This window comes from Cetorhinus maximus, chromosome 31, assembly GCF_964194155.1.
Source record: "Cetorhinus maximus chromosome 31, sCetMax3.hap1.1, whole genome shotgun sequence".
Lineage (NCBI taxonomy): Eukaryota > Metazoa > Chordata > Chondrichthyes > Lamniformes > Cetorhinidae > Cetorhinus > Cetorhinus maximus.
In genome coordinates this window covers 18,466,850-18,491,234 of record NC_135909.1, presented here as the reverse complement: position 1 = coordinate 18,491,234, position 24,385 = coordinate 18,466,850, and the positions used below count along the sequence as shown (strand labels likewise).

Sequence of the window (24,385 nt, the reverse complement as noted above, 5' to 3'; positions counted from 1 at the left end):
GTTCGCTCCCTTCCAATCACTCTTACCCAAGGGTCCACCCACAGACACTTGGTTCACGCGGCCAACCTTGGCCCACCTCCTTCCCCAGCACCAGATCCAGCAATGCCTCCTTCCTAACTGGACTGAGAACATCCTGGTCGAGGAAGTTCTCCTAAACACATTTCATCAATCTCCAGACATCACCACTCTGTAGTTCTTATCACTTTTAAAAATAAGGGGTCGCCCATTTAAGACAGAGATGAGGAATTGTTTTTTCCAATCGGAAGCGATTGTGTCTTGGGAACTCTCTTCCTCAAAAGAGGGTCGAAGCAGAGACTTTGAATATTTTTCAGGCAGAGATAGATTCTTGATGATCAAGGGGGTCAAAGCTTATCAGGGATAGGCCCGGATGCGGAGTTGAGGTTACAATCAGATCAGCCATTACCTTATTGAATGGTGGAGCAGGCTCGAGGGGAGGAGTGGCCCTACTCCTCCTAATTTATATCTTCCTATGTTCTTATACATCTGTGATTTCCCTGCAGATGTGCTCCTCTATCACCCTCTCTCTCACCTTTTTGGAGGCCAATTGAATATTCCCGTGAGTGTGATCATCCTCTTATTATTCCTCAGCTCCAATAAATGAATTCTGCCCTTGTCCTTTTGAGGATATTGTCTCTTACCAAGATTACAGTGACTTCCTTAATTAGTACTGCCATCCCACCTCCCTTTTCCCTTCTCTATCTTTTCTGAACACTTTGCATCAGTGAAAATTAAGCACCCAGTGCTCACCATTTTTAAACCACGTTTTCGTCATTGCCACGACATCATATTCCCACATGGCTATTTGTGCTTCTAGCTCATCAACATTATTCACCACACTTTATGCCATAACACACATGTCCTTGTATCTCTCTTAGATTCCTTCTTCATCTACTCCTACCTTGTATGTTCTCACTTCTTCCACAGTTATTCCTCAGTTCTGCTTCTATGTACTGATGCCCACCCCGTGCCTATTTAGTTCAAACCCTCCCGAATCACAGAAGTGACCCTCCCCATGAGGGAATTGGTCCCAGTCTTGTTAAGGTGCAACCTGTTCCTTTTGAATAGGTGTTTCCTGCCCCAGAACTGGTCCCAATGTCCCAAGAATCTGAAACCCTCCCTCCTGCACCAGCCTCAAACCACATATTGATGTTCCCTATCTTCACATTTCTACTCTAACTAGCACGTGGCACTGGCAGTAATCCCGAGATTACTCCCTTTGAGGACCTACTTTTTAATTACCTCCCTCGCTGCTGGAATTCTGACGGAGGGACCTCAATACCTGTCCTCCCTGTGTCATTGATACTGACGTGTACCACAACCTCTGGCTCACTCCCTTCCCCCTGCAGAATATTCTGCACCCTCCCCGTGATGTCCTTTACCCTGGCACCAAGGAGACAACACACCATGTGGGACTCTCAATGACGGTGAAAGAAATGCCTGTCTGTCCCCCTGACTATGAAATCTCCATAATGACTGCATTTCTACTCTTTGCCGTTCCCTCCTGTGCAGTTTCTTGCCCATTGATGCCATGGTCTGGGCTGCACTCCTTCTGGGTGTCACCATTCCCAGCAGTCTCCAATGCTGAATACTGGTTTGACAATGGCACACACCCCGAAGACTCCTGCATTTCCTGCCTCTTCCGGATGGCCACCCATCTACTATCCTGAGCTCTCTCTCTCTCCCTTTGAGGTGTTCAGCTCCTGGAATGCACGATCCAGCGATCTCTCATCCTCCCTGATTCTCCACAGCAGCAGGCCATGGACGGACATGTGGGCATGAAAGCCGGGTGGAGTGTTGAAATGGCAAGCGACAGGGAGGTCTGGGTAATGCTTGCGGACAGACCAAAGGTGTTCTGCAATGCGGTCACCCAGTCTGCGTTTGGTCTCTCCAATGTTGAGGAAACTGCATTGGGAGCAACGAATGCAGTAGACTAAATTGAGGGAAGTGCAATTGAAATGCTGCTTCACTTGAAAGGAGTGTTTGGGCCCTTGGACGGTGAGGAGAGAGGAAGTGAAGGGGCAGGTGTTGCACCTTCTGCGGTTGCATGGGAAGAAGCCATGGGATGGGGTTGAAGCATAGGGGGTGATGGAGGAGTGGACCAGGATTTCCCGGAGGGTACGATCCCTGCGGAAAGCCGCCAGGAGGAGTGAAGGGAAGATGTGTTTGGTGGTGGCATCATGCTGGAGTTGGCGGAAATGGCAGAGGATGATCCTTTGAATGCAGAGGCTGGTGGGGTGATAAGTGAGGACAAGGGGGACCCTATCATGGTTCTGGGAGGGAGAGGAAGGTGTGAGGGCGGATGCGCGGGAGATGGGCCGGAGACGGTTCAGGGCCCTGTTAACCACCGTGGGTGGAAAACCTCGGTTAAGGAAGACATGTCAGAGGAACTGTTTTTGAAAGTGGCATCATCAGAACAGATGCGACGGAGGCGAAGGAACTGAGAGAATAGGATGCAGTCCTTACAGGAAGCGGGGTGTGAGGAGCTGTAGTCGAGGTAGCTGTGGGAGTCGGTAGGCTTCTAATGGATATTGGTGGACAGTCTATCACCAGAAATTGAGACAGAGAGGTCAAGGAAGGGAAAGGAAGTGTCAGAGATGGATCATGTGAAAATGATGGAGGGGTGGAAATTGGAAGCAAAATTAATAAATTTTTCAGGTCCAAATGAGAGCATGAAGCAGCACCGAAGTGATCATCGATGTACCGGAGAAAGAGTTGTGGGAGGTGGCCGGAGTAGGACTGGAACAAGGAATGTTCCAAATACCCCATAAAGAGACAGGCATAGTTTTGGCCCACGCGGGTACCCATAGCCACACCTTTTATTTGGAGGATGTGAGAGGAGTTTAAGGAGAAATTGTTCAGTGTGAGAACAAGTTCAGCCAGACGGAGGAGAGCAGTGGTGGATGGGGATTGTTCGGGCCTCTGTTCAAGGAAGAAGCAGAGAGCCATCAGACTATCCTGGTGGCGGATGGAGGTGTAGGGGGATTGGAAGTCCATGGTGAAGAGGAGGCGGTTGGGGCCAGGGAACTGGAAATTGTTGATATGATGTAGGGTGTCAGAGGAATCACGGATGTAGGTGGGAAGGGACTTGACAAGGGGAGAGAGAATGGAGTCAAGATAGCAAGAAATGAGTTCCGTGGGGCAGGAACAGGCTGACATGGTCGATCTGCCGGGACAGTCCTGTTTGTGGATTTTGGGTAGGATGTAGAAGCAGGCCGTCTGAGTTTGGGAGACTATCAGGTTGGAAGCTGTGGAAGGAAGATTTCCAGAGGAGATGAGGTCAGTAACAGTCCTGGAAACACTGGCTTGATGTTCAGTGGTGGGGTCATAGTCCAAGGGTGGTAGGAGGAAGTGTCTTTGAGTTGATGCTCAGCCTCTGCTAGGTAGAGGTCAGTGCGCCAGACAACAACAGCACCACCCTTGTCAGCGGGTTTGATGACAATGTCAGAGTTGGACCTGAGAGAACGAAGTGCAGAAAGTTCAGAGAGAGATAGGTTAGAGTGGGTGAGATGAGCCGAGAAATTGAGACGACTAATGTCACGCCAACAGTTCTCAATCAAAAGATCAAGAGAAGCTAAGAATCCAGAGGGAGGGGTCCAGCTGGAGGGAGAATATAGGAGGCAGGTAAAAGGATCCATTGAATGGGGAGAGGACTCCTGCCCAAAGAAGTGAGCACGGAGATGAAGGCAGCGGTAGAAGAGTTCAGCATCGTTCCGAGCCTGAGATTCATTGAGATGAGGGCGTAAGGGTCTGAAACTTAAGTCCTTTGCTGAGCACTGAACGTTCAGCGACGGAGAGGGGAAGGTCATGGGTATAGTGAATACACGGCCGGGGCTGCCATTGGAAGACGGGATGGGGACAGAGGGACAGACAAGGGTTGAGGGTCCTGGATGGGTGTTGGTGTCAATGAGTTGTTGGAGCTTGCGTTCCTTTGCACCTGAAAGAAAGAGACAAAGTTTATTGTTGAAGCGTCGGATGAGACGAAGAATAAAATGAAACTGGGGATATGCGCAGCTTAGAAAAAGAGTGCGGCGGTGCTGCTGGAGGGAGAGGTCGAGTGTGTTCATATGGCGGCGCATGGCACTGAGTGTAGATCTCAGAATGCGACGAGAACAGCAGTCTGAGGAGCGTTGTATGTCCTGGAGATACCTTTAATCCTGGGTGGGTTTGAAACATAAGGGATGGAACTTCAGTTGAAATCCACATGGGGTAAGTCGGAGACGGAGACAGTCACTGAGGAAGGAAATATGGCTGTGGAAGCGAGTTTTGGTAAGCACCTTGTCAAATACCAGGAGAGAAATGGAAAGCAATGAAGGTGAACAAGGCAAGAGAGAGATACGAAAATCCTGTCGGAGAGAAAAGCAAAACTTCAAGGTAGGCATTCCTTGAAGAGAAGTGGCAGTCAATTAAACACTAAGATAAAAGCAAAAAACTGCGGATGCTGGAAATCCTAAACAAATACCTGGAAAAACTCAGCAAGTCTGGCAGCATCTGCGGAGAGGAGCTCAGTTAACGTTTCGATTCTGAATGACTCTTCAACAGAACTAAGTCAAAATAGAAGAGAGATGAAATATAAACTGGTTTAAGGGGCGTGGGTAGGACAAGTAGAGCCAGTGATAGGTGGAGATAACAAAAAGATATCACAGACAAAAGGGCAAGGAGTTGATGAAGGTGATATTATCTAAGGAATGTGCTAATTAAGGGTAGAAAGCAGGACAAGCAAGGTACAGTTAGCCCTAGTGGGGGTGGGGTGAAAGAATCGAAAAAGGCTAAAAGGTAGAGATAAAACAATGGATGGAAATATATTTAAAAATAATGGAAATAGGTGGGAAAAGAAAAATCTATATAAATTATTGGGGGAAATGGCGGGGAGGGGGGGATCGGAAAGGGGGTGGAGATGGAGGAGAGAGTTCATGATCTAAAATTGTTGAACTCAATATTCAGTTCGGAAGGCTGTAAAGTGCCTAGTCGGAAGATGAGGTGCTGAATGAAAGGCCCACTCACTCACATGCACAGCTAACTGACAGATGCCCAATGAGTCTCAAACACTATCACAGTCAGACACAGAACGACATCAACAATCACTTTCAGTCCCAGAGACTTGCCAGAATGCACAGAATGAATCCCACACTCTCTCACTGTAGCACGGCCTTACAAACAGTGAATAAATCCCAAATTCATTCACAGTATCAGAGTGAGTAACTCCCACACTCGCACACATTATCAGGGGCTCTCTGTTACAGATGGAATCCCGCTTTCCCGTACAGTCTCTCTCTGTGGAGAACGGACCCTCGCAAAACAATCAGGCGACATTCCCGATGTATAGTAAAACATTGAGGAACTGGGGCTGGAGAGAGTCTTTGTAAAATGTATTTCCTGACCAAAGGAAATGGACTGATGACGGGTGGGAGGAGGAGTGGGGGCGAGAAATCACAATCTGGTTGGCCTGGTTCCATATCCAATCCTGAAATTATATACTTAGAGGCTGATTTAGCGTTTAAACTGTCCATTCAGAGTCATCTTTTCCCAATCCTTCATTAGCATAGATCTGGGAGACTGTCTATTTAATCGGCGCTCGGAAGGGGTTTGGTTTATTTCTGCGTCTGAAACTGAAGATGGTTGATGAGAAGAAACCAGCTCCCAAGAAGGGAGACAAGAATGCCTTAAAGAAACCGGTAGCAAAGGGCGGCAAGAAGCGGCGAAAGTCGAGGAAGGAGAGTTACTCCTGACCATTTTCTGAACAGATTCACCAGTCAGAGTTACAAGGACTATTAATACAATCTGCTCGACAATCCGCCTTTTTAGACTCTGTGAGGAACCGCCCCGAACAGTAATTGGCTGCAGCCTTACGCCCAGGCAGTTTCATCCAAAATCGAACCAATGAATTAATCCCTGGCAACTCGGGTCCTCATTGGTCGAGTTGTTTTTAATTGCCCATTTAAAAATTCCGCCTTTTTTTGCAGCCGTTTACCGTCTCGACAATAGACTTCGTTCTTCTCTTTTTTGAAAATTAGGCACTAACATTCCCGATCACAGCCCATCCCAGCTCCCGTTCCCAGGTCTTTGCTCTCTCTGTGAGGCGGTGGGTGGCTCTCATAAGAGCCTTTGTTGTGTGTTCGGTAGAAAGGGTCGAATTGTTTAGCCGCCAAATCCATAGAGAGTGCGGCCCTGGCGTTTCAGAGCGTACACCACATCCATGGCAGTGACCGTCTTGCGCTTGGCGTGTTCAGTGTAGGTGACCGCATCCCTGATCACATTCTCCAGGAAAACCTTCAGCACCCCGCGAGTCTCCTCATAGATCAAACCCGAGATCCGCTTGACACCGCCACGGCGAGCCAGGCGGCGGATTGCTGGTTTGGTGATGCCCTGGATATTATCACGAAGCACTTTGCGGTGCCGCTTTGCTCCGCCTTTACCCAGTCCTTTGCCTCCTTTCCCTCTGCCAGACATGATGATTCTTCACTCAGATCGCTGCTGAATATGAGAGACGAGCTGTTTCGGTTCCTTTTTCATAGAGCCCGCCCCGACCTGACTGAGAAATGGGCATAGAGTGAGAGGCGGGGCGGGGAGGAGATTGAGCGACAGACAGAACAGAGGAGTGTCTATGATAATTTAGCTCCGCCTCCTCCCTGCTAGAAACGACTTTCTTTTTAAATTATCGACACAAAGCTTATAGATTGGATCTTCAAATTAAACGGTTCTAAAAACCAGCAGCTTTTAAATAGAGTTTTACAATTAAAATTCAGTACTACTCCCGCCCAAGTACATCCACTATACCCTGTCAAATCCGCCTATTTCCACTTCACTCCCAGCTTCTGTTCTTTCCCCACACACCTCCCCTCCAGGCGGGTTGAGCAGTTTACCGACACCTCACTCCAGCTGAATTAGACAAACTCATGTGTTGGGCTTTGAGTTGTAACGCGGGGTTACTTCGCCCGGGTAACTGTCTTACACACTCTCACCCTGAATCTGTGAAAAGGAAACGAGCAGAAACTGACAGAGCAGCTGAACGAATCCCCAGTTACAATGGGGCACGGTCACCGCTCTGTTTTATTGCAGAGTGGGGGAGAGGCTGGGTATAGTGCATGTCAGTGAGATACCGGGAATTTTCAATTTAATATAAATCATTTCGGTGTGAAACCTGCTCCCAGCGCCGGGACAGGGACATTTGATTCGGGGATCAGCTCTTTCCTGAGAGACGTGGGCGGCTCTGAGAAGAGCCTTTGTGTTCAGAGGTTTACAATTTGCTCGGCTGGTTTCACTTCTTTCCTGCCGCTGCTTTCTTAGCCTTTGCTGCTTTCACTTTCGGCTTGGCCTTCGATTTATCCACTTTTTTTAAAGCCTTTCCGCCCGTGAGCTTCTTGGCGGGAGATTTTTTCTTCAGCGCTGCTTTCTTCACCGCCTTTTTTGGAGTTGCCGCCTTCTTGCTGCTTGTTTTCTTGACTGTTGCTTTCTTCGCTGGGGATTTCTTGGCTGTTACTTTCTTGGCAGGAGATTTCTTAGCTGCTGGTTTCGTTGTTTTCACCTTCTTGGCCGCTGGTTTCTTTACTAAAGATTTCTTGGCTGTTGGTTTCTTCTCCTTCTTTCCCACTTTCCCCTGGGATTCCTTCTTAGGGATTTTGAAGGAGCCGGAGGCGCCCTGTCCCTTTACCTGCACCAGGGAGCCGCTCTCCACCTTCCTCCTGATACTTAGCCTGATCTGGGAGCCGAGCTTCCCCACATCGACACCGCTGCCAGACAAAGCTTTCTTTATCGCGGCCAGGGACATCCCCTTGCGATCGCTGCAACCCGCCACAATCTTGAGGATCTGTTCGCCTAACTTGGGACCGGCTGCCTTCGATCGGGAAGCCGCCTTCTTCTTCTTGGGAGGTTTGACTTGAGCGGCAGCGGCTGGAGGAGCCGTTTCGGCGGCTGCAGTATCAGTCATATCCGAGACTGTGTGTAAAATCTCTCTGACAGTCAGAACTGGATCAGAAATGAAACCAGTGGTGGCGGCTCAGAGCAACTTAAACACAGAGAGCGGACGGGGCAGAGACAACCTGCTGTCAGCTCCCGGCTCCTCCAGCCTCTCTGTGTTTCTCTCTCCTCATAAACTCCCCAATTCCACTTCAAATTGGACATTTCAGATTCCCACACTCGCTTCCTTCTGTAAACAAAATCCGAATCTTTGTTGTCGAGAAAGTTCCATCCGAATTAAATGCAGCAATTTCCATTTAAACCCGTTTCTTTGCTGCTTTGATCGCGCCCTCTCAGCCGAGCGCTGACTTCTTCTCTGTGTTTCCATTGAAATCTTGAAATTAATGAAAACTTTGCATTAAATTCTCTCTTCAGGGCTGAGCAGGGGAGCATCGCGATCCTATGACAGGGAAATCTTGTGATTTTATACAAGAAGGACTCGGAAATCTGGCGCTGAGGCCGGACACAGAAACACAGTGACATTAGTCTAACCCGCCCGCCCCTTTAACACACTCTCCCTGATACAATTTCACTGTCAGCCTGTTCCTGCCCCACGGAACTCATTTGTTGTTATCTTGACTCCCTTCTCTCTCCCCTTGTCCAGTCACTTCTCACCTACATCACATCAACAATTTCCAGTTCCCCAACCCCAACCGCCTCCTCTTCACCATGGACGCCCAATCCCGCTTTAGTTCCATCCCTGAGCAGGATGGCTCTCAGCTTCTTCCTCGAACAGAGGCTCGAACAATCCCCATCCACCATTACTCGCGTCTGTCTGGCTGAACTTGTTCCCACACTGAACAATTTCTCCTTAAACTCCTCTCACTTCCACCAAATAAAAGGTGTGGCTATGGGTACCCGCATGGGCCCCAGTTATGCCTGTCGCTTTATGGGGTATGTGGAACATTCCTTGTTCCAGTCCTACTCCGGCCCCATCCCAATACTCTTTCTCTGGTACATCGATGATTACTTCGGTGCTGCTTCATGCTCTCATCTGGACCTGGAAAAATTTATTAAATTTGCTTCCAATTTCCACCCCTCCATCATTTTCACATGGTCCATCTCTGACACTTCCCTTCCCTTCCTTGACCTCTCTTTCTCAATTCCTGGTGATAGACTGTCCACAAATATTCATCACAAGCCTACCGACTCCCACAGCTACCTCGACTACAGCTCGTCACACCCCTCTTCCTGTAAGGACTCCATCCCGTTCTCTCAGTTCCTTCGCCTCCGTCGCATCTGTTCTGATGATGCCACTTTCAAAAACAGTTCCTCTGACATGTCTTCCTTCTTCCTTAACCAAGGTTTTCCACCCATGGTGGTTGACAGGGCCCTCAACTGTGTCCGGCCCATCTCCCGCGCATCCGCCCTCACACCCTCCTCCCCCTCCCAGAACCATGATAGGGTCCCCCTTGTCCTCACTTATCACCCCACCAGCATGAGCATTCAAAGGATCATCCTCCGCCTTTTCCGCCAACTCCAGCATGTTGCCACCACCAAACATATCTTCCCTTCACCCCCCTGGCGGCATTCCGCAGGGATCGTTCCCTCCGGGAAACCCTGGTCCACTCCTCCATCACCCCCTACACCTCAACCCCCTCCCATGGCTTCTTCGCATGCAACTGCAGAAGGTGCAATACCTGCTCCTTTACTTCCCCTCTCCTCACCGTCCAAGGGCCCAAACACTCCTTTCAAGTGAAGCAGCATTTCACTTGCACTTCCCTCAAATTATTCTACTGCATTCATTGCTCCCAATGCGGTTTCCTCTACATTGGAGAGACCAAACACAGTCTGGGTGACCACTTTGCAGAACTCCTTCGGTTTGTCCGCAAGCATGACCCGTACCTCCCTGTCGCTTGCCATTTCAACACTCTACCCTGCTCTCATGCCCACATATCCATCCTTGGCCTGCTGCATTGTTCCAGTGAAGCTGAACGTAAACTGGAGGAACAGAATCTCATCTTCCGACTAGGCACTTTACAGCCTTCTGGAGTGAATATTGAGTTAAACAATTTTAGATCATGAACTCTCTCCTCCATCCCCACCCCCTTTCCGATCTTCCTTTTTATTCCCCAATAATTTATATAGATTTTTCTCACCTATTTCCATTATTTTTAAATGTATTTCCGTCCATTGTTTTATCTCTACCTTATAGCCTATTTCGATCCCGTCCCTTCACCCCACCCCCACTAGGGCTACCTGCTCCTTGCTTGTCCTGCTTTCTACCCGTATTAGCACATTCCCTAGATAATATCACCACCTTCAACAGCTCTTTGTCCTTTTGTTGATGACATTTTTTGGCTATCTCCACCTATCACTGGCCCGCTATCTAGTTCTACCTACCCCACACCCCGTCCCCCTTAAACCAGCATATATTTCACCTCTTTTCTATTTTTACTTAATTTTGTTGAAGATTCATACGGACTCGAAATGTTAACTGTGTTCACCTCTGCAGATGTTGCCAGACCTGCTGAGGTTTTCCAGGTATTTTTTTATTTTTGTGCACATCTACACATTGACAGGACAAACTGTGTCTCAGATTTACAGCTCCCAGGACAGGCTTTCGTCTCCTCTTGGCCTGAGCTGTGGATTCTCTGGAATTAGTTGTAGTTTCCCAGTTCAGTAACTGTTGAACCCTCTGAGACTGGAGCTGCTCACAGTGTCTGTTCCCCAGATTCAGGAGGCTGCAGCCAATCACAGCTGTGCCTGGGTTAACCCGTAACTGGTTTAAATTATTATCTTGTTCACAGGCAAATTTACTTTTGATCATTGGAGGGGGCATCGAATGAAGCTTTGTGGGTAGAGCTTAGGAATAAAAAAGGGGCAACCACATTATTAGGTGTTTATTATAGACCCCCAGATTGTCAGCGGGAAATTGAGGAGCAAATATGTGCACAATTTCTGGAGGTGGGTAAAAACCATAAAAATAAGGGTGATGATATTAGGTGATTACAACTTTCCCAACATTAATTGGGATAGACATAGTGTTAAGGACTTGGATGGAGTGCATTTCTTGAAATGTGTACAGGATAACTTTTTAGGTCAATATGTAGAGGGTTCAACAAGGGACGATGCATTGCTGGACCTAATTCTGGGGAAAGAAGCTGAACAGGTGGCTGAGGTGGTGGTGGGTGACATTTTAGTGATAGTGACCACAACATGGTACAGTTTAAGTTTGTTATGGACAAAGAAATCGACAAGTTGCAAAAAAATGTTTTGGATTGGGGGAGAGTGGATTTTAGTAAAATAAGGCACGATCTGGCCAAGATAGACTGGGAACAGTTACTTGTGGGAAAATCTACAGAGGAACAGTGGGGGGTGTTCATAAAGGAAATGGGGAGGGTACAGGCTCAACATTTTCCCTATAGGGTGATAGGAAGTAGTAACAAGCCCAGAGAACCATGGGTGACCAGAGATATTCAGGTTACAATGAATAGGAAAATAGAGGCTTTTAGCAGGTACAAGGGATGCAAATCAGCAGAGGCATTATGGAGTACAGACAGTGCAGGGTGGACCTTAAGAAAGCAATTAGGAGAGAAAAGAGCGGATATAAGAAAGCTCTGGCTGGTAAAATTAGGGAAAATCCCAAGATATTCAATAAGTATATCAATGGGAAGAGGATAACCAGGGAAAGAGTAGGGCCCATATGGCAACAAGGGGGCAATCTATGGGTGGAGCCAGAGGACATCGCTAGAGTTTTGAATATATACTTCACGTCCGTCTTCACCCAAGAGAATGAGGATGAAGGTATCGATCTCGGGGAGAGAGACTGCGAGGTTCTTAAGCAAATTGATATAATGATTGACAAGGTATTGGAGGTGTTGGCAGGTTTAAAAGTGGACAAATCTCCAGGTTCGGATGATTTGTGTTCCACACTGTTGAGGGAGGCAAGGGAGGAGATCGCAGGGGCTCGGCTCATATTTTTAATTCCTGTCTGGCCACGGGGGAGGTGCCAGAGGACTGGAGAGGAGCTAATGTGGTTCCGCTATTTAAGAAGGGTTGTAGAGATTAGCCAGCAAACTACAGGCCAGTGAGTATTATGTCACTAGTAGGGAAACTATTGGAGAAATTTCGGAAGGAGAGTATCTATCTCCAATTGCAGAGGCAAGTTTTGATCAGAGATAGTCAGCATGGCTTTGTCAGAGGGAGGTCATGCATAACAAATTTGATTCAATTTTTTGAGGAGGTGACCAGGTGTGTAGATGAGGGTAGAACAGTTGATGTAGCTAATATGTATTTCAGCAAAGCCTTTGACAAGGTCCCACATTGGAGACTTATAAAGAAGGCAAAGGCACATGGGATAAAGGGTAATTTGATAAGGTGGATTCAAAGTTGGCTTAGTTGTAGGAGGCAGAGGGTGATGACAGATGGATGCTTTAGTGACTGGAAGCCAATGTCCAGTGGCGTACTACAGCGATCTGTGTTCTGTCCCCTATTATTTGTCATTTATATAAATGACATAGATGACTATGTGGGGGGTAGGATTAGTAAATTTGCGGATGACACAAAGATTGGCCGGGTGGTTAACAGTGAGGTTGAGTGTCTTGGGCTACAGGAAGATATAGATGGGATGGTCAAACGTGCAGATAAGTGGCAGATGTAATTTAACTCTGAAAAGTGTGAGGTGATACACTTTGGATGGAGTAATTTGACAACGAAGTATTCAATGAGTAGCATGGCACTAGGAAGTTCTGAGGAACAAGAGGACCTTGGCATGTGTGTCCATAGATCTCTGAAGGCGGAGGGGCATGTTAGTGGGGTGGTGAAAAAAGCATATGGGACACTTGCCTTTTGCCAGAAACAAAATCCGAATCTTTGTTGTCGAGAAAGTTCCATCCGAATTAAAGGCAGCAATTTCGATTTAAACCCGTTTCTTTGCTGCTTTGATCGCGCCCTCTCAGCCGAGCGCTGACTTCTTCTGTGTGTTTCCACTGAAATCTTGAAATTAACGAAATATTTCCATTAAATTTTTTCTTCAGGGCTGAGCAGGGGAGCATCGCGATCCAATTACAGGGAAATCTTGTGATTTTACACAAGAGGGACTTGGAAATCTGGCGCTGAGACCGGACACACAAACACAGTGACATTAGTCTAACCCGCCCGCCCCTTTAACACACTCTCGCTGATACAATGTTCACATCTACACATTGACAGGACAAACTGTGTCTCACATTTACAGCTCCCAGGACAGGCTTTCCTCTCCTCTCGGCCTGTGCTGTGGATTCTCGGGGATTAGTTGTAGTTTCCCAGCTCAGTAACTGTTAAACCCTCTGAGACCGGAGCTGCTCACAGTGACAGTTCCCCAGATTCAGGGGACTGCAGCTAATCACAGGGTTAACCCGTAACTGGTTTAAATTATTATCTTGTACACAAGCAGACTTATTTTTGATCATTTGCAGATACAGGTTGTGTGCACTCAGCCACTAAACAACAGTGCCTCTCCTTCATATGGAATTCAATAGAGAGGGGCTGGAGGGATAGACAGAGACAGAGTGAGTGAGGGCGGTGAGACTCAGGCGACCAGACAATACATCCATCAGTTGCAGAAATCCCTGTAAATTATGATTCCATTCATAAAATTTCTCCTGGCAAGGCAGAAGCTCCAACCTCAGTTCTCACTGATACTGTAGCAGAGACACATTATTAATTCCACACTCAGGAACAGTGCTGTGTTTTGACAGAAGAGCTAGGGAGAGGAGGCATAAACTTAATGATCCAGTTCTAAAAATTGGAGAACATTTCCAAACAAAATAGTTTCACACAATGTTGTAGAATTCTGTGCATGAGTCATTCCGACCCGCCACCAGAGCTGAACTGGGGTTGGGGGGCGGGGGGCGGCGGGGCGCATTGGTTATGACAGGGGGGAACGGGGAATGCGGTGAGCGGAAGAGCGCATGCGCGCTGCTCTCCCCCTGTTCGACCTGGGACAGGAAGAGCCGCCAATGGAGAGACCCCGGTCCCGGGGGAAGGGAACAAACAGCAGCTTCCTGGGAGGAGGGAGACAGAATGGCAAGAAGTTATTATTGAAAATCATTGCTGCTTTCTCTCCACAAACCAACAGTGAATATTCCTGGTTTAGTTCCCACTCCCCCGGTTTGTTGGTATTGGACAGTGAGGAGTGGGAACAGAGCCGGACAGTCAGGATGTGGGGAGTCAGACAAAGAGCAGCTATTGCAGGCACCAGGTGAGAAGTAGGACGGGCACGTTTTAAACAGCGGCTGTTTGGTTTCGGTGCCAGTTTTATGAGTGGAGTTGATCGACAGGGAGTCTAGAGTTCCAGGCAAATGAACATATGAACAGAAGGAATAAAGAGCAGGATGAGGCCACTCGGACCATCGAGTCTGCTCCGCCATTCAGTAACGTCTTGGTTGATCTGATTGTAACCTCAACCCACATTCCTGCATACCCTCGATAACCTCTCACCCACTTGCTTATCAAGAATCTATCTAGCTCTGCTTTAAAAACATTCAGAGACTCCTCTTCCACCGCCTTTTGAGGGAGAGAGTTCCAAAGACTCACTACCCTCTGAGAGAAAAAAGAAATCTCCTCATCTCTGTATTCAATGGGCGATCCCTTATTTTTAAACAGTGACCCCGACTTCTAGATTCTCCTCCAAGAGGAAAAATCCTCTCCACATCCACCCTGTCGAGACCCATCAGGACCCGCTCAGGATAATGTTATGGAGGCGCGGGATCAAATCCCACCACAGCTGCTGGTGACATTTAGTTTTTTTATAATCTTGAAACTCCCATCGATAAAAACCCATCTGGTTGACTGACTCTCCTGCTCTGTTTGATTGAATATACATTTCTGGGACTTGGGCTCAGTGCCCGTCAAAATTACTGTGCTGTTGGTGCTTGTGGAACTGATGTCTCTGCTCTCTGTGAGTGATACTGTACTTACTGTGTGAGAATGAGCTGGCTGCACTTCTCCTTGTGTCACGGAATCACTCCATTTATTCTGCTGAGTTCAAGTATTTGCCTGTCGGAAGAAAAGGGTATTTATAATAACTCAAGCAGAGGGGAGGTAGCAAATACAAAATAGACTAAAATATTTTTTTCAATTAATAGTCATTACGAAAAACCAGAACAAAAAGCAGCAACTCAGTTGGATCTGGCCTGAAGGGCAATTAGGGATCGGCAAATAGATTCTTGCCTGGTAAGCGGCTCCCACATCCTGGGAACAAATAAAAACATAAGTATATTCTGTGTGATGCGGGGACTAATAATTTGATCTGTGCAGGCTCCCTGCTCTGTCACTCAGTCCCATTCATAGAGCAGTGGATTGTTTCTGGAGGGCAGGAAATTGTTGTAAAGTGATCCAAGTCCTTGGTCTGCAGTAGCTGGATGCTGCAGGACTGCAGTGGAATCAGACACTGAATCCGTTTTTTTTCAGAGAGGGAGAGAGAGGGAACACAAACCTCCAAACAACTCATCCACCCGACCTTCAAGCACAACAAGCCCCACATGTGGCAAAGACTGCAGATCAGGCTGTCGCTGGACTAGCAATCCAGGGACCCAGGGGAATGCCTCTGGCGACCCTGGTTCCAATCCTGCCGCAGCAGATGGTGGAATTTGAATTCAATATAAATCTGGAATTAAAAGCTTAATGATGACCATGAAACCATTGTCAATTGTTGTAAGAACCCACCTGGTTCACTAATGCCCTTTAGGGAAGAAAATCTGCCGTCCTTACCTGGTCTGGCCGACATGTGACTCTAGACCTACATCAATTTGGTTGACACTCAAATACCCCTGAACAAGGGCAACTAGGGATGTGCAATAAACCAATGAAGACCACATGAATATTTTTTTTTAAAAATCACGCATTGGACACATTATCCATTTCAGAAACCACTGAACAGGAGTGGAAGCAAATCATCCTCTATCCTGAAAGCCTGAATAATAATAAGAATACCAGAGATATTCAGAGAGAGAATTAATCCCACTTCCCCTGGCAGCAATGGGGTCTGATAGATACAGAATGATTCTCACGCTGACATTCAGCACCACTGGCTGAAACGGAATTATTCCCACCCCCACAAACAGTACCAGACATAGACCCATAAAGCAAGAATCTCACTCTCACAAACTGTTCCAGAGACTGAGATACAGAATGAATGCTACACTCACAAACACTATCTGTGATCGACATATACAGAACAAATCTCCCTCGTGTTTCATAACAGAGTTCTCGGGAATGTATTGCACAATCACATTGACTACTAGAGGGTAACAAATGCATTCGAGAAATGATGATTGTAGTCCAGTAGTAGCTTAGCCAGATTTTCACACAAGAAGGGGGAATATCTGAACACAACATGGAACACATTAACATGACAGGGAAAATCAAGGCCCCCGGAAGAAAATATTTGCCCAACAGAAAACATCATCACTGAGCAATGGAGAACATATTACAGAACAGGGAAGAGAACATTTTTACACAGACGGGAACACGTTTGCTTGACAGGGAAGCTCTTACACAATGGTGAAGATCTTTCAACAGCAGAGAGCACAGTTACACAACAGAGAGCATAGTTACACAAAAGAGAGATTTTACCGACCCATATTTTAACAAGGATAGTTTTAGTGCACAAGGTAGGGAGGGAGCAAAATTCTTAAGTTGCATGCAAGAGAACTTGTTTAGCCAGTGCGTAGAAAGCTCAACAATGGAGGGGGCAGTTCAGGACCTAACATTCGGAAATCAGCTCAGGCAGGCGGAAGGCATATCAGTAGGGGAGTATTTTGGAGATAGGGACCATAACTCAGTTAGATTTAGGATAGTTATAGAAAAGGATAAGTTTGGACCGGGAAGTGCAGAGGGGAACTTAAGAATGAAATTATGAAAGCTAAGAGGGTGCATGAGAAAGCATTGGTGGGTAGTATAAGGGAAAACCCAAAGGATTTTATTCAACATATAAAGATTTAGAGAATAACTAGGGAAAGAGTAGGGCCTATTCCTGATCATAGAGGTAACCTGTGAGTGGACCTAGAAGACGTGGGTACAGTCCTCAATGAATACTTTGTGTCAGTCTGCACAATGGAAAAGTACGATGCAGACATAGACATTAGGGTGGAGGACTGTGAAATAGAGAGAGAAGAGGTACGAATGGGGTTAGCAGCCTTAAAAGTGGATAAATCCCATGCCCAGATGGAATGTATCCCAGGCTGTTGTGAGAGAAAAAGGAAGAGATATCAAGGGCCCTGACAGTAATTTTAAAATACTCTCTGGCCACAGGTGAGTTGCTAGGGGACTGGAGGACTTTTAACGTTGTCTCATTATTTAAAAAAGGAGGAAGGGATAGACCAGGAAATTACAGGACATTCTGTCTAACCTCGGTGGTAGGGAAGAATTCTGAGGGACAGAATATATCTGCACTTGGAGAGACACGGATTAAGCAGGGGTAGTAAATATGGATTTGTTAAGGGATGGTCGTGTTTGACAAATTTGATCGAATTTTTTGAGGAGGTAACCAGGAGTGTTGATGAGGGTATGCATTTGGTGTGGTCTACATGGACATTAGCAAGGCTTTTGATAAAGTCCTTCATGGCCGACTGGTCAAGAAAGTAAGAGCCCATGGGATCCAAGACAAAGTGGCATGTTGGATCCAAAATTGGCTGAGAGGCAGGAAGCAGAGGGTGATAGTAGAGGGATATTTTTGTGACTGGAGGCCTGTTTCCAGTGGGGTTCCACAGGGTTCGGCGTTGGGGCCCTTGCTGTTTGTGGTGTACATGAATGATTTGGACATAAATATAGGGGATATGATCAAGAAGTTCGCAGGTTACACGAGAATTGGTAGGGTGATAAATAATGAGGAGGATAGTCGTAAACTGCAGGAGGATATCAATGGACTGGTCAGGTGCAGAGCAGTGTCAAATGGAAATCAACCCGGAAAAGTGTGGGGAGGGCTAACAAGGCATGGAATTAAACGATGAATGGTAGGACCTTGGAAAGTACTGAAGATCAGAGGGACCTTGGAGTGCATATTCACAAATCCCTGAAGGTAGCATGGCAGGTATATAAGGTGGTTAGAACGCATATGGGATGTTGGCCTTTATTAGCCGAGGCATAGAACACAAGAGCAGGGAGGTTATGTTAGAACTGTATAAAACGCTGGTTAGGCCACAACTGGAGTACTGCATGAAGTTCTGGTCACCACATTATAGGAAGGGTGATGACTACACTGGAGAGATGCAGAGGAGATTTACCAGGATGATGCCTGGGCTGGAGGGTCTGAGCTATGAGGAAACATTGGATAAGCTGGGTTTGTTTTCCTTGGAACAGTGAAGGTTGAGAAGAGGCCTGATAGAGGTGTATAAGATTATGAAGGGAATAGGCACTATTTTTTTTTCCATGAGTAGAGGGGTCAATAACCAGCTGGCATAGATATAAGGTAAGAGATAGAAGGCTAGGAGGGGAGTAGAAATGGTATATTTTTACACAGAGGGTGGTGGGAGTCTGGAACTCACTGCCTGCAAGGGTGGTTGAGTCAGAAACTCTCGTAACATTTAAGAAGTATTTAGGTATTCAGTTATGTTGCTATAGCCTCCAGGGCTTTGGGCCAAGTGCTGGGAAATGGGATTAGTCGGATCTCTGATGACAGGCGAGGACACGATGGGCAGAATGGCCTCCTTCTGTGCTGTAGACCTCTATGAGTCACTGAGTGCACAGCTACATAACAGAGAACACAATTACATAACAGAGAGCACCGTTACACAACAGAAAGCACAGTTAAACAACAGGGGGCACAGTTACACAATAGAGGGTGCAGTTACACAACAAAGAGCATCATGACACGACAGAGAACAGAATTAGACTAAAGAGTGCACGGTTATACACAACAGAGAGCACAGTTAGACCATAAGACCATAAGACATAGGAGCAGAAATTAGGCCATTCGGCCCATCGAGTCTGCTCCGCCATTCAATCATGGATGATAAGTTTCTCAACCCCATTTTCCCGCCTTCTCCCCGTAACCTTTGATCCCCTTACCAATCAAGAACCTATCTATCTCGGTCTTAAATACACTCAAAGACCTGGCCTCCACAGCCTTCTGTGGCAATGAATTCCATAGATTCTCCACTCTGTGGCTAAAGAAGTTTCTTCTCATCTCTGTTCTAAAAGGTCTTCCCTTTACTCTGAGGTTGTGCCTTCGGGCCCTAGTCTCTCCCACTAATGGAAACATCTTCCCCACGTCCACTCTAACCAGGCCTTTCAGTATTCTGTAAGTTTCAATCAGATCCCCCCTCATCCTTCTAAACCCCATCGAGTATAGACCCAGAGTCCTCAAACGTTCCTCATAGCCTCATCCTCAAGCCTTTCATTCCTGGGATCATTCTCGTGAACCTCCTCTGGACCCTCTCCAGGGCCAGCACATCTTCCTGAGATATGGGGCCCAAAATTGCTCACAATATTCTAAATGCGGTCTGACCAGAGCCTTATAAATCCTCAGCAGCATATTCCTGCTTTTATATTCTAGTCCTCTCGAAATAAATGCCAACATTGCATTTGCCTTCCTAACTACCGACTCAACCTGCAAGTTAACCTTAAGAGAATCCTGGACTAGGACTCCCAAGTCCCTTTGCATTCCAGATTTCTGAATTCTCTCCCCATTTAGAAAATAGTCTATGCCTCTATTCTTCCTACCAAAGTGCATTACCTCACACTTCACCACTTTGGATTCCATCTGCCAATTATTTGCCCATTCTCCTAACCTGTCTAACTCCTTCTGCAGCCTCCCAGCCTCCTCAATACTACCTATCCCTCCACCTATCTTTGTATCATCTGCAAACTTAGCCAGAATGCCCTTAGTTCCTTCATCAAGATCATTAATGTATAAAGTGAAAAGTTGTGGTTCCAACATTGACCACTGCGGAACTCCACTAGTCACCGGCCGCCATCCTGAGAAGGATCCCCTTATCCCCACTCTCTGCCTCCTGCCAGACCGTCAATCTTCCATCCATGCTAGTACCTTGCCTCTAACACCATGGCCTCTTATCTTACTGAGCAGCCTCCTGTGCGGCACCTTGTCAAAGGCCTTCTGGAAGTCCAAGTACATAACATCCATTGGCTCTCCTTTGTCTAACCTACTCGTTATCTCCTCAAAGACTTCTAACAGATTTATCAGGCATGACCTCCCCTTGATGAAGCCATGATGACTTTGCTCTATTTTATCATGCAATTCCAAGTATTCTGAAATCTCATCATTAATAATGGACTCTAAAATCTTACCAACGACCGAGGTCAGTCTAATCGGCCTCTAGTTTCCCATCTTTTGCCTCACTCCCTTCTTAAACAGCATGGTTATATTCACGATTTTGCAGTCCTCTGTGACCCTCCCTGACTCCAGAGATTCCTGAAAGATGACCACTAACGCTCCCACTATCTCTTCAGCTATCTCCTTCAGAACTCTGTGGTGTAATCCATCTGGTCCAGGTGATTTATCCAACTTCAGACCTTTCAGTTTTCCTAGCACCTTCTCCTTGGTAATTGCCACCATACTCACCTCTGCCCCCCGACTCTCTTGAATTTTTTGATGTTACTCGTGTCTTCCACCGTCAAGACTGATGCAAAGTACCTATTCAGTTCCTCTGCCATTTCTTTCTTCCCCACTACTACTTCTCCAGTGTCATTTTCCAGTGGCCCAATGTCCACTTTTGCCTCTCTCTTACCATTTATATATCTAAATAAAACTCTTGCAATCTTCTTTTATACTACTGGCTAGTTTACCCTCATATTTAATATTCTCCCTCCTTATTTCTTTTTTAGTTGTCCTCTGTTGGTCTTTGTAGGCTTCCCAATCCCCTGGCTTCCCTTTGCTATACGCCGCATTGTACGCTTTCTCTTTAGCTTTTATGCTGTGCCTGACTTCCCTTGTCAGCCATGGTTGCCTCTTCTTCCCTTTAGTATGCTTCTTCTTCCTCGGGATGAATTTTTGCTGTGTCTCCAAAATTACTCCCAGAAACTCCTGCCATTGCTGTTCCACTGTCTTTCCTGCTAGGCTCATCACCCAATCAATTCTGGCCAGCTCCCCCCTCATGCCTCTGTAGTTGCCTTTATTCAACTGTAATACCGTTACATCTGATTCCAGCTTTTTTCCTCTCAAATTGCAGAGTAAATTCCATCATATGATGGTCACTTCCTCCTAAGGGTTCATCTTAAGCTCCCTTATCAAATCTGCCTCTTTCACATCACTAAATCTAGAATTGCCTGTTCCCTAGTGGGCACCACCACAAGCTGCTCCAAAAAGCCATCTCGGAGACATCCCACAAATTCCTTTTCTTGGGATCCACTACCAACCTGATTTTCCCAGTCTGCCTGCATATTGAAATATCCCATGATCACTATAACCTTGCCTTTCTTACAAGCCTTTTCTATCTCCTGGTGTATCTTGTGTCCCACATCCTGACTACTGTTCGGAGGCCTGTACATAACTCCCATTATGGTTTTTTTTAACTTTGCGGTTCCTCAAGTCTAACCACACAGATTCTACATCATCTGACCCTACATCATTTCTTGCTATCGATTTAATTTCATTTCTTACAAACAAAGCAACCCCACCCCCTCTGCCAACCTGCCTATCTTTTCGATAGGGTGTATATCCTTGGAAATTTAGCTCCCAGTCCTGATCCCCTTGCAGCCATGTCTCCACGATGCACACCACATCATACCTGCCAATTTCAATCTGCACCACAAGCTCATTTACCTTATTTCGTATACTGCGTGCATTCAGATACAGCACCTTCAGTCCTGTATTTCCCCTCCCCCTTCTCATTGTCGTCCCTTTATCTGCTGTGCTTGAATTAGATTCCTATCCCTTTCCAAACACTCTGTCCTATTTTGTGTTCTGGAGACTTTAATTGCCTCTCCTGGGCTCTCCTTTCTTTTCAGTTTTTTCATAATTTTCCATGAAGCTGAATCCACCCCCCACACGCTAACCTGTTGATTTGTTTCCCATTAGTCAGACTTCCTGGAGATTTCCCCTTCCCTTCGCCCCCACTTTCTAGTTTAAAGTCCTGTTGACCACCCTATTTACCCTTTTTGCTAGAACATTGGTCACAGATTGGTTCAGATGGAGACCATCCCAATGGTACAGATCCCTCCTCTTCCAATACTGATGCCAGTGCCCCACGAAATGGAACCCCTCTTTCCTGCACCACTCCCTTAGCCACGTGTTTACTTCCCTTATTCTCGCATCCCTATGCCAATTTGCACGTGGCTTGGGTAGTAGTCCGGAGATTATAACCTTTGAGGACCCGTTCTTAAATATAGTTCCTAGCTCCTGATAATCACCAAACAGGTCCTCTTTCCTAGTCTTACCTATGTTATTTGTCCCGATGTGGACCACAACAACCGGATCCTCCCCCTCTCTCTCCTTTCAAGCCGGTCAGAGATTTCCCTCACCCTGGCACCGGGCAAGCAACATACCATGCAGGACTCTCGATCCTGCTTACAAAGGATGCTATCAATTCCCCTAATTATAGAATCCCCTACAACTACCACTTGTCTTTTTGCTCCCCCATCTTGAATGGCCTCCTGTGCCACGTTGCCATGGTGAGCTGGCTCATCCTCCCTACAGTCCTGATCCTCATCTACACAGGGAGCTGGTCTGTAATACACAGGGAGCAAGTACCTCGTACCTGTTGGACAAGGTCAAGAGCTGAAGCTCCTCTGTTCCTGAACACAGGATCCCTCTTCCTGCCTTACTTGCAGTCACATCCTGCTGACCCTGACCACTGACCGAATTTGAGGTACTTAATCTACCGGGTGTGACCGCCTCCTGAAACAATGCATCAAGGTAACTCTCCCCCTCCCGGATGTGCTGCAGCGTCCGGAGCTCGGACTCCAGCTCATCAATTCTGAGCCGGAGTTCCTCCAGCAACCAACACTTGCTGCAGATGTGGTCGCTGCGGCTCGCAATGGGATCTGCCAGCTCCCACATCATACAGCTACAGCACATCACCTGTCCAGCCATCCCTACTTAGTAAATTAATTTATTAATTAGCATTGCAGTGTTTTTTTTCAAATTTGGTGCAGATTTCCTACCAACCAATCAGGTCACAGATTTCCCGTGACGTGACATTTTCAGTTTTCGCTTCAGTTACTCTGTGCCCCGAGGTTACCGCTCCGCTGCTCCTTCCTCTGAGTCTGCTCCCTCGAGCAGGGGGCAGGGGGCACAGTTAAAAAACAGAAAGCACAGTTACTCAACAGAAAGCATAGTAACATGACAGAGAATACAATTACACAACAGTTAAACAATAGGGGCCACAGTTACATGATAGTGGCGTAGTTACACAACAGAGAGCGCAATTACACAACAGAGGGCACAGTTACATAACAGAGGGCACAGTTACACAACAGAGGGCACAGTTAGGCAACAGAGAGCACAATTACATAACAGAGAGCACATTTGCACAACGGGGTGCAAAGTTACACAACAGAAAGCACCGTTATACAACAGGAGTCATATTTACAAACAGGGGACATCTCTGTGCAGCAAGGAACAGCTTTACATAAGTGATCAGTCTCACCATCTCAGTGTCTTGCTAATTTGCTCGGCATCTTTCTCTGTCACCTTGTGTATCCTGACAGTCTCTTGCTGCCTTTCTGTCTGTGTTTCTCTGTCTGTTTCTGGCGTGACACAGTGGAACTATGTAGCGAAGTTGATCCTCCCAACAGATGTATTCTAGCCCAAAAAGCACAAAGCAAGTGACTACTTATTTCCCTAACACACAACACTGATATTCATCACCCAATAGCTTTATGTAGCAGAGTGGCGCAGCGGAAGCGTGCTGGGCCCATAACCCAGAGGTCGATGGATCGAAACCATCCTCTGCTATTTATGTTCCCACTAAAAGAAACATTGGCTGCTACGACAAGCTTCTCTTATTTAGCTTTACAGTTTACAGCTTTGGATTTCCGTTTCCCATAAACATTTAAATCTGCAACAAACCTCTCAAATTCCTTTTATTCACACCGGGACACTAGGGGAAAATGCTGCAAACACACACCAGCAGAGACTTTCTGTCAGCCCATTTCTCGCTAAGAGCTGGCAAAGTCTGAATGCTTTTCTCTCGTTCACTATCACTCCAAAATTATCTGAATCGGAAATTTCTGAGATGGAAACAATATAGTTTAGTTTATATTTATTAGTCCGTCTGATCTATATGATACCCTGCAGTAATTCAAAATTCTAATTTGTACAACAGCTTCTTCACTGCGACATGTAGCATTGAAAAGAACAGAAGTGCCATCATAGTGAAGACAGCATCATGTCAAAGACAGTAAATCATTATTAGGACAGATATCGACATTCCTGCTTAATTACAGGTTTTAAACGTGGAATTCAGTTCCATAATCACCATGAACAGAGAAAGTGAAGTTTCCTTCCTTCGGCCTTGCATCAGATACA

At 46.5% G+C, this 24,385-nt stretch overlaps 2 protein-coding genes and 1 non-coding gene across 3 annotated transcripts in view; 1 reads left to right on the top strand and 2 right to left on the bottom strand.

Annotated features, from left to right (window-relative positions):
- LOC144670308 (histone H2B-like) overlaps positions 1-24,385 on the bottom strand; it is a 518,579-nt gene that overhangs the window by 34,754 nt on the left and 459,440 nt on the right. The gene's annotated exons all lie outside the window — the stretch shown is intronic.
- Positions 7,277-7,945, bottom strand: LOC144670448 (histone H1.5-like). Its single transcript, XM_078532942.1, has one exon. It carries the CDS (start codon positions 7,943-7,945, stop codon positions 7,277-7,279), a length of 669 nt encoding a protein of 222 aa, XP_078389068.1.
- Positions 23,741-23,812, top strand: trnam-cau (transfer RNA methionine (anticodon CAU)). The gene has a single exon. It is a non-coding gene; the product is annotated as a tRNA-Met (tRNA).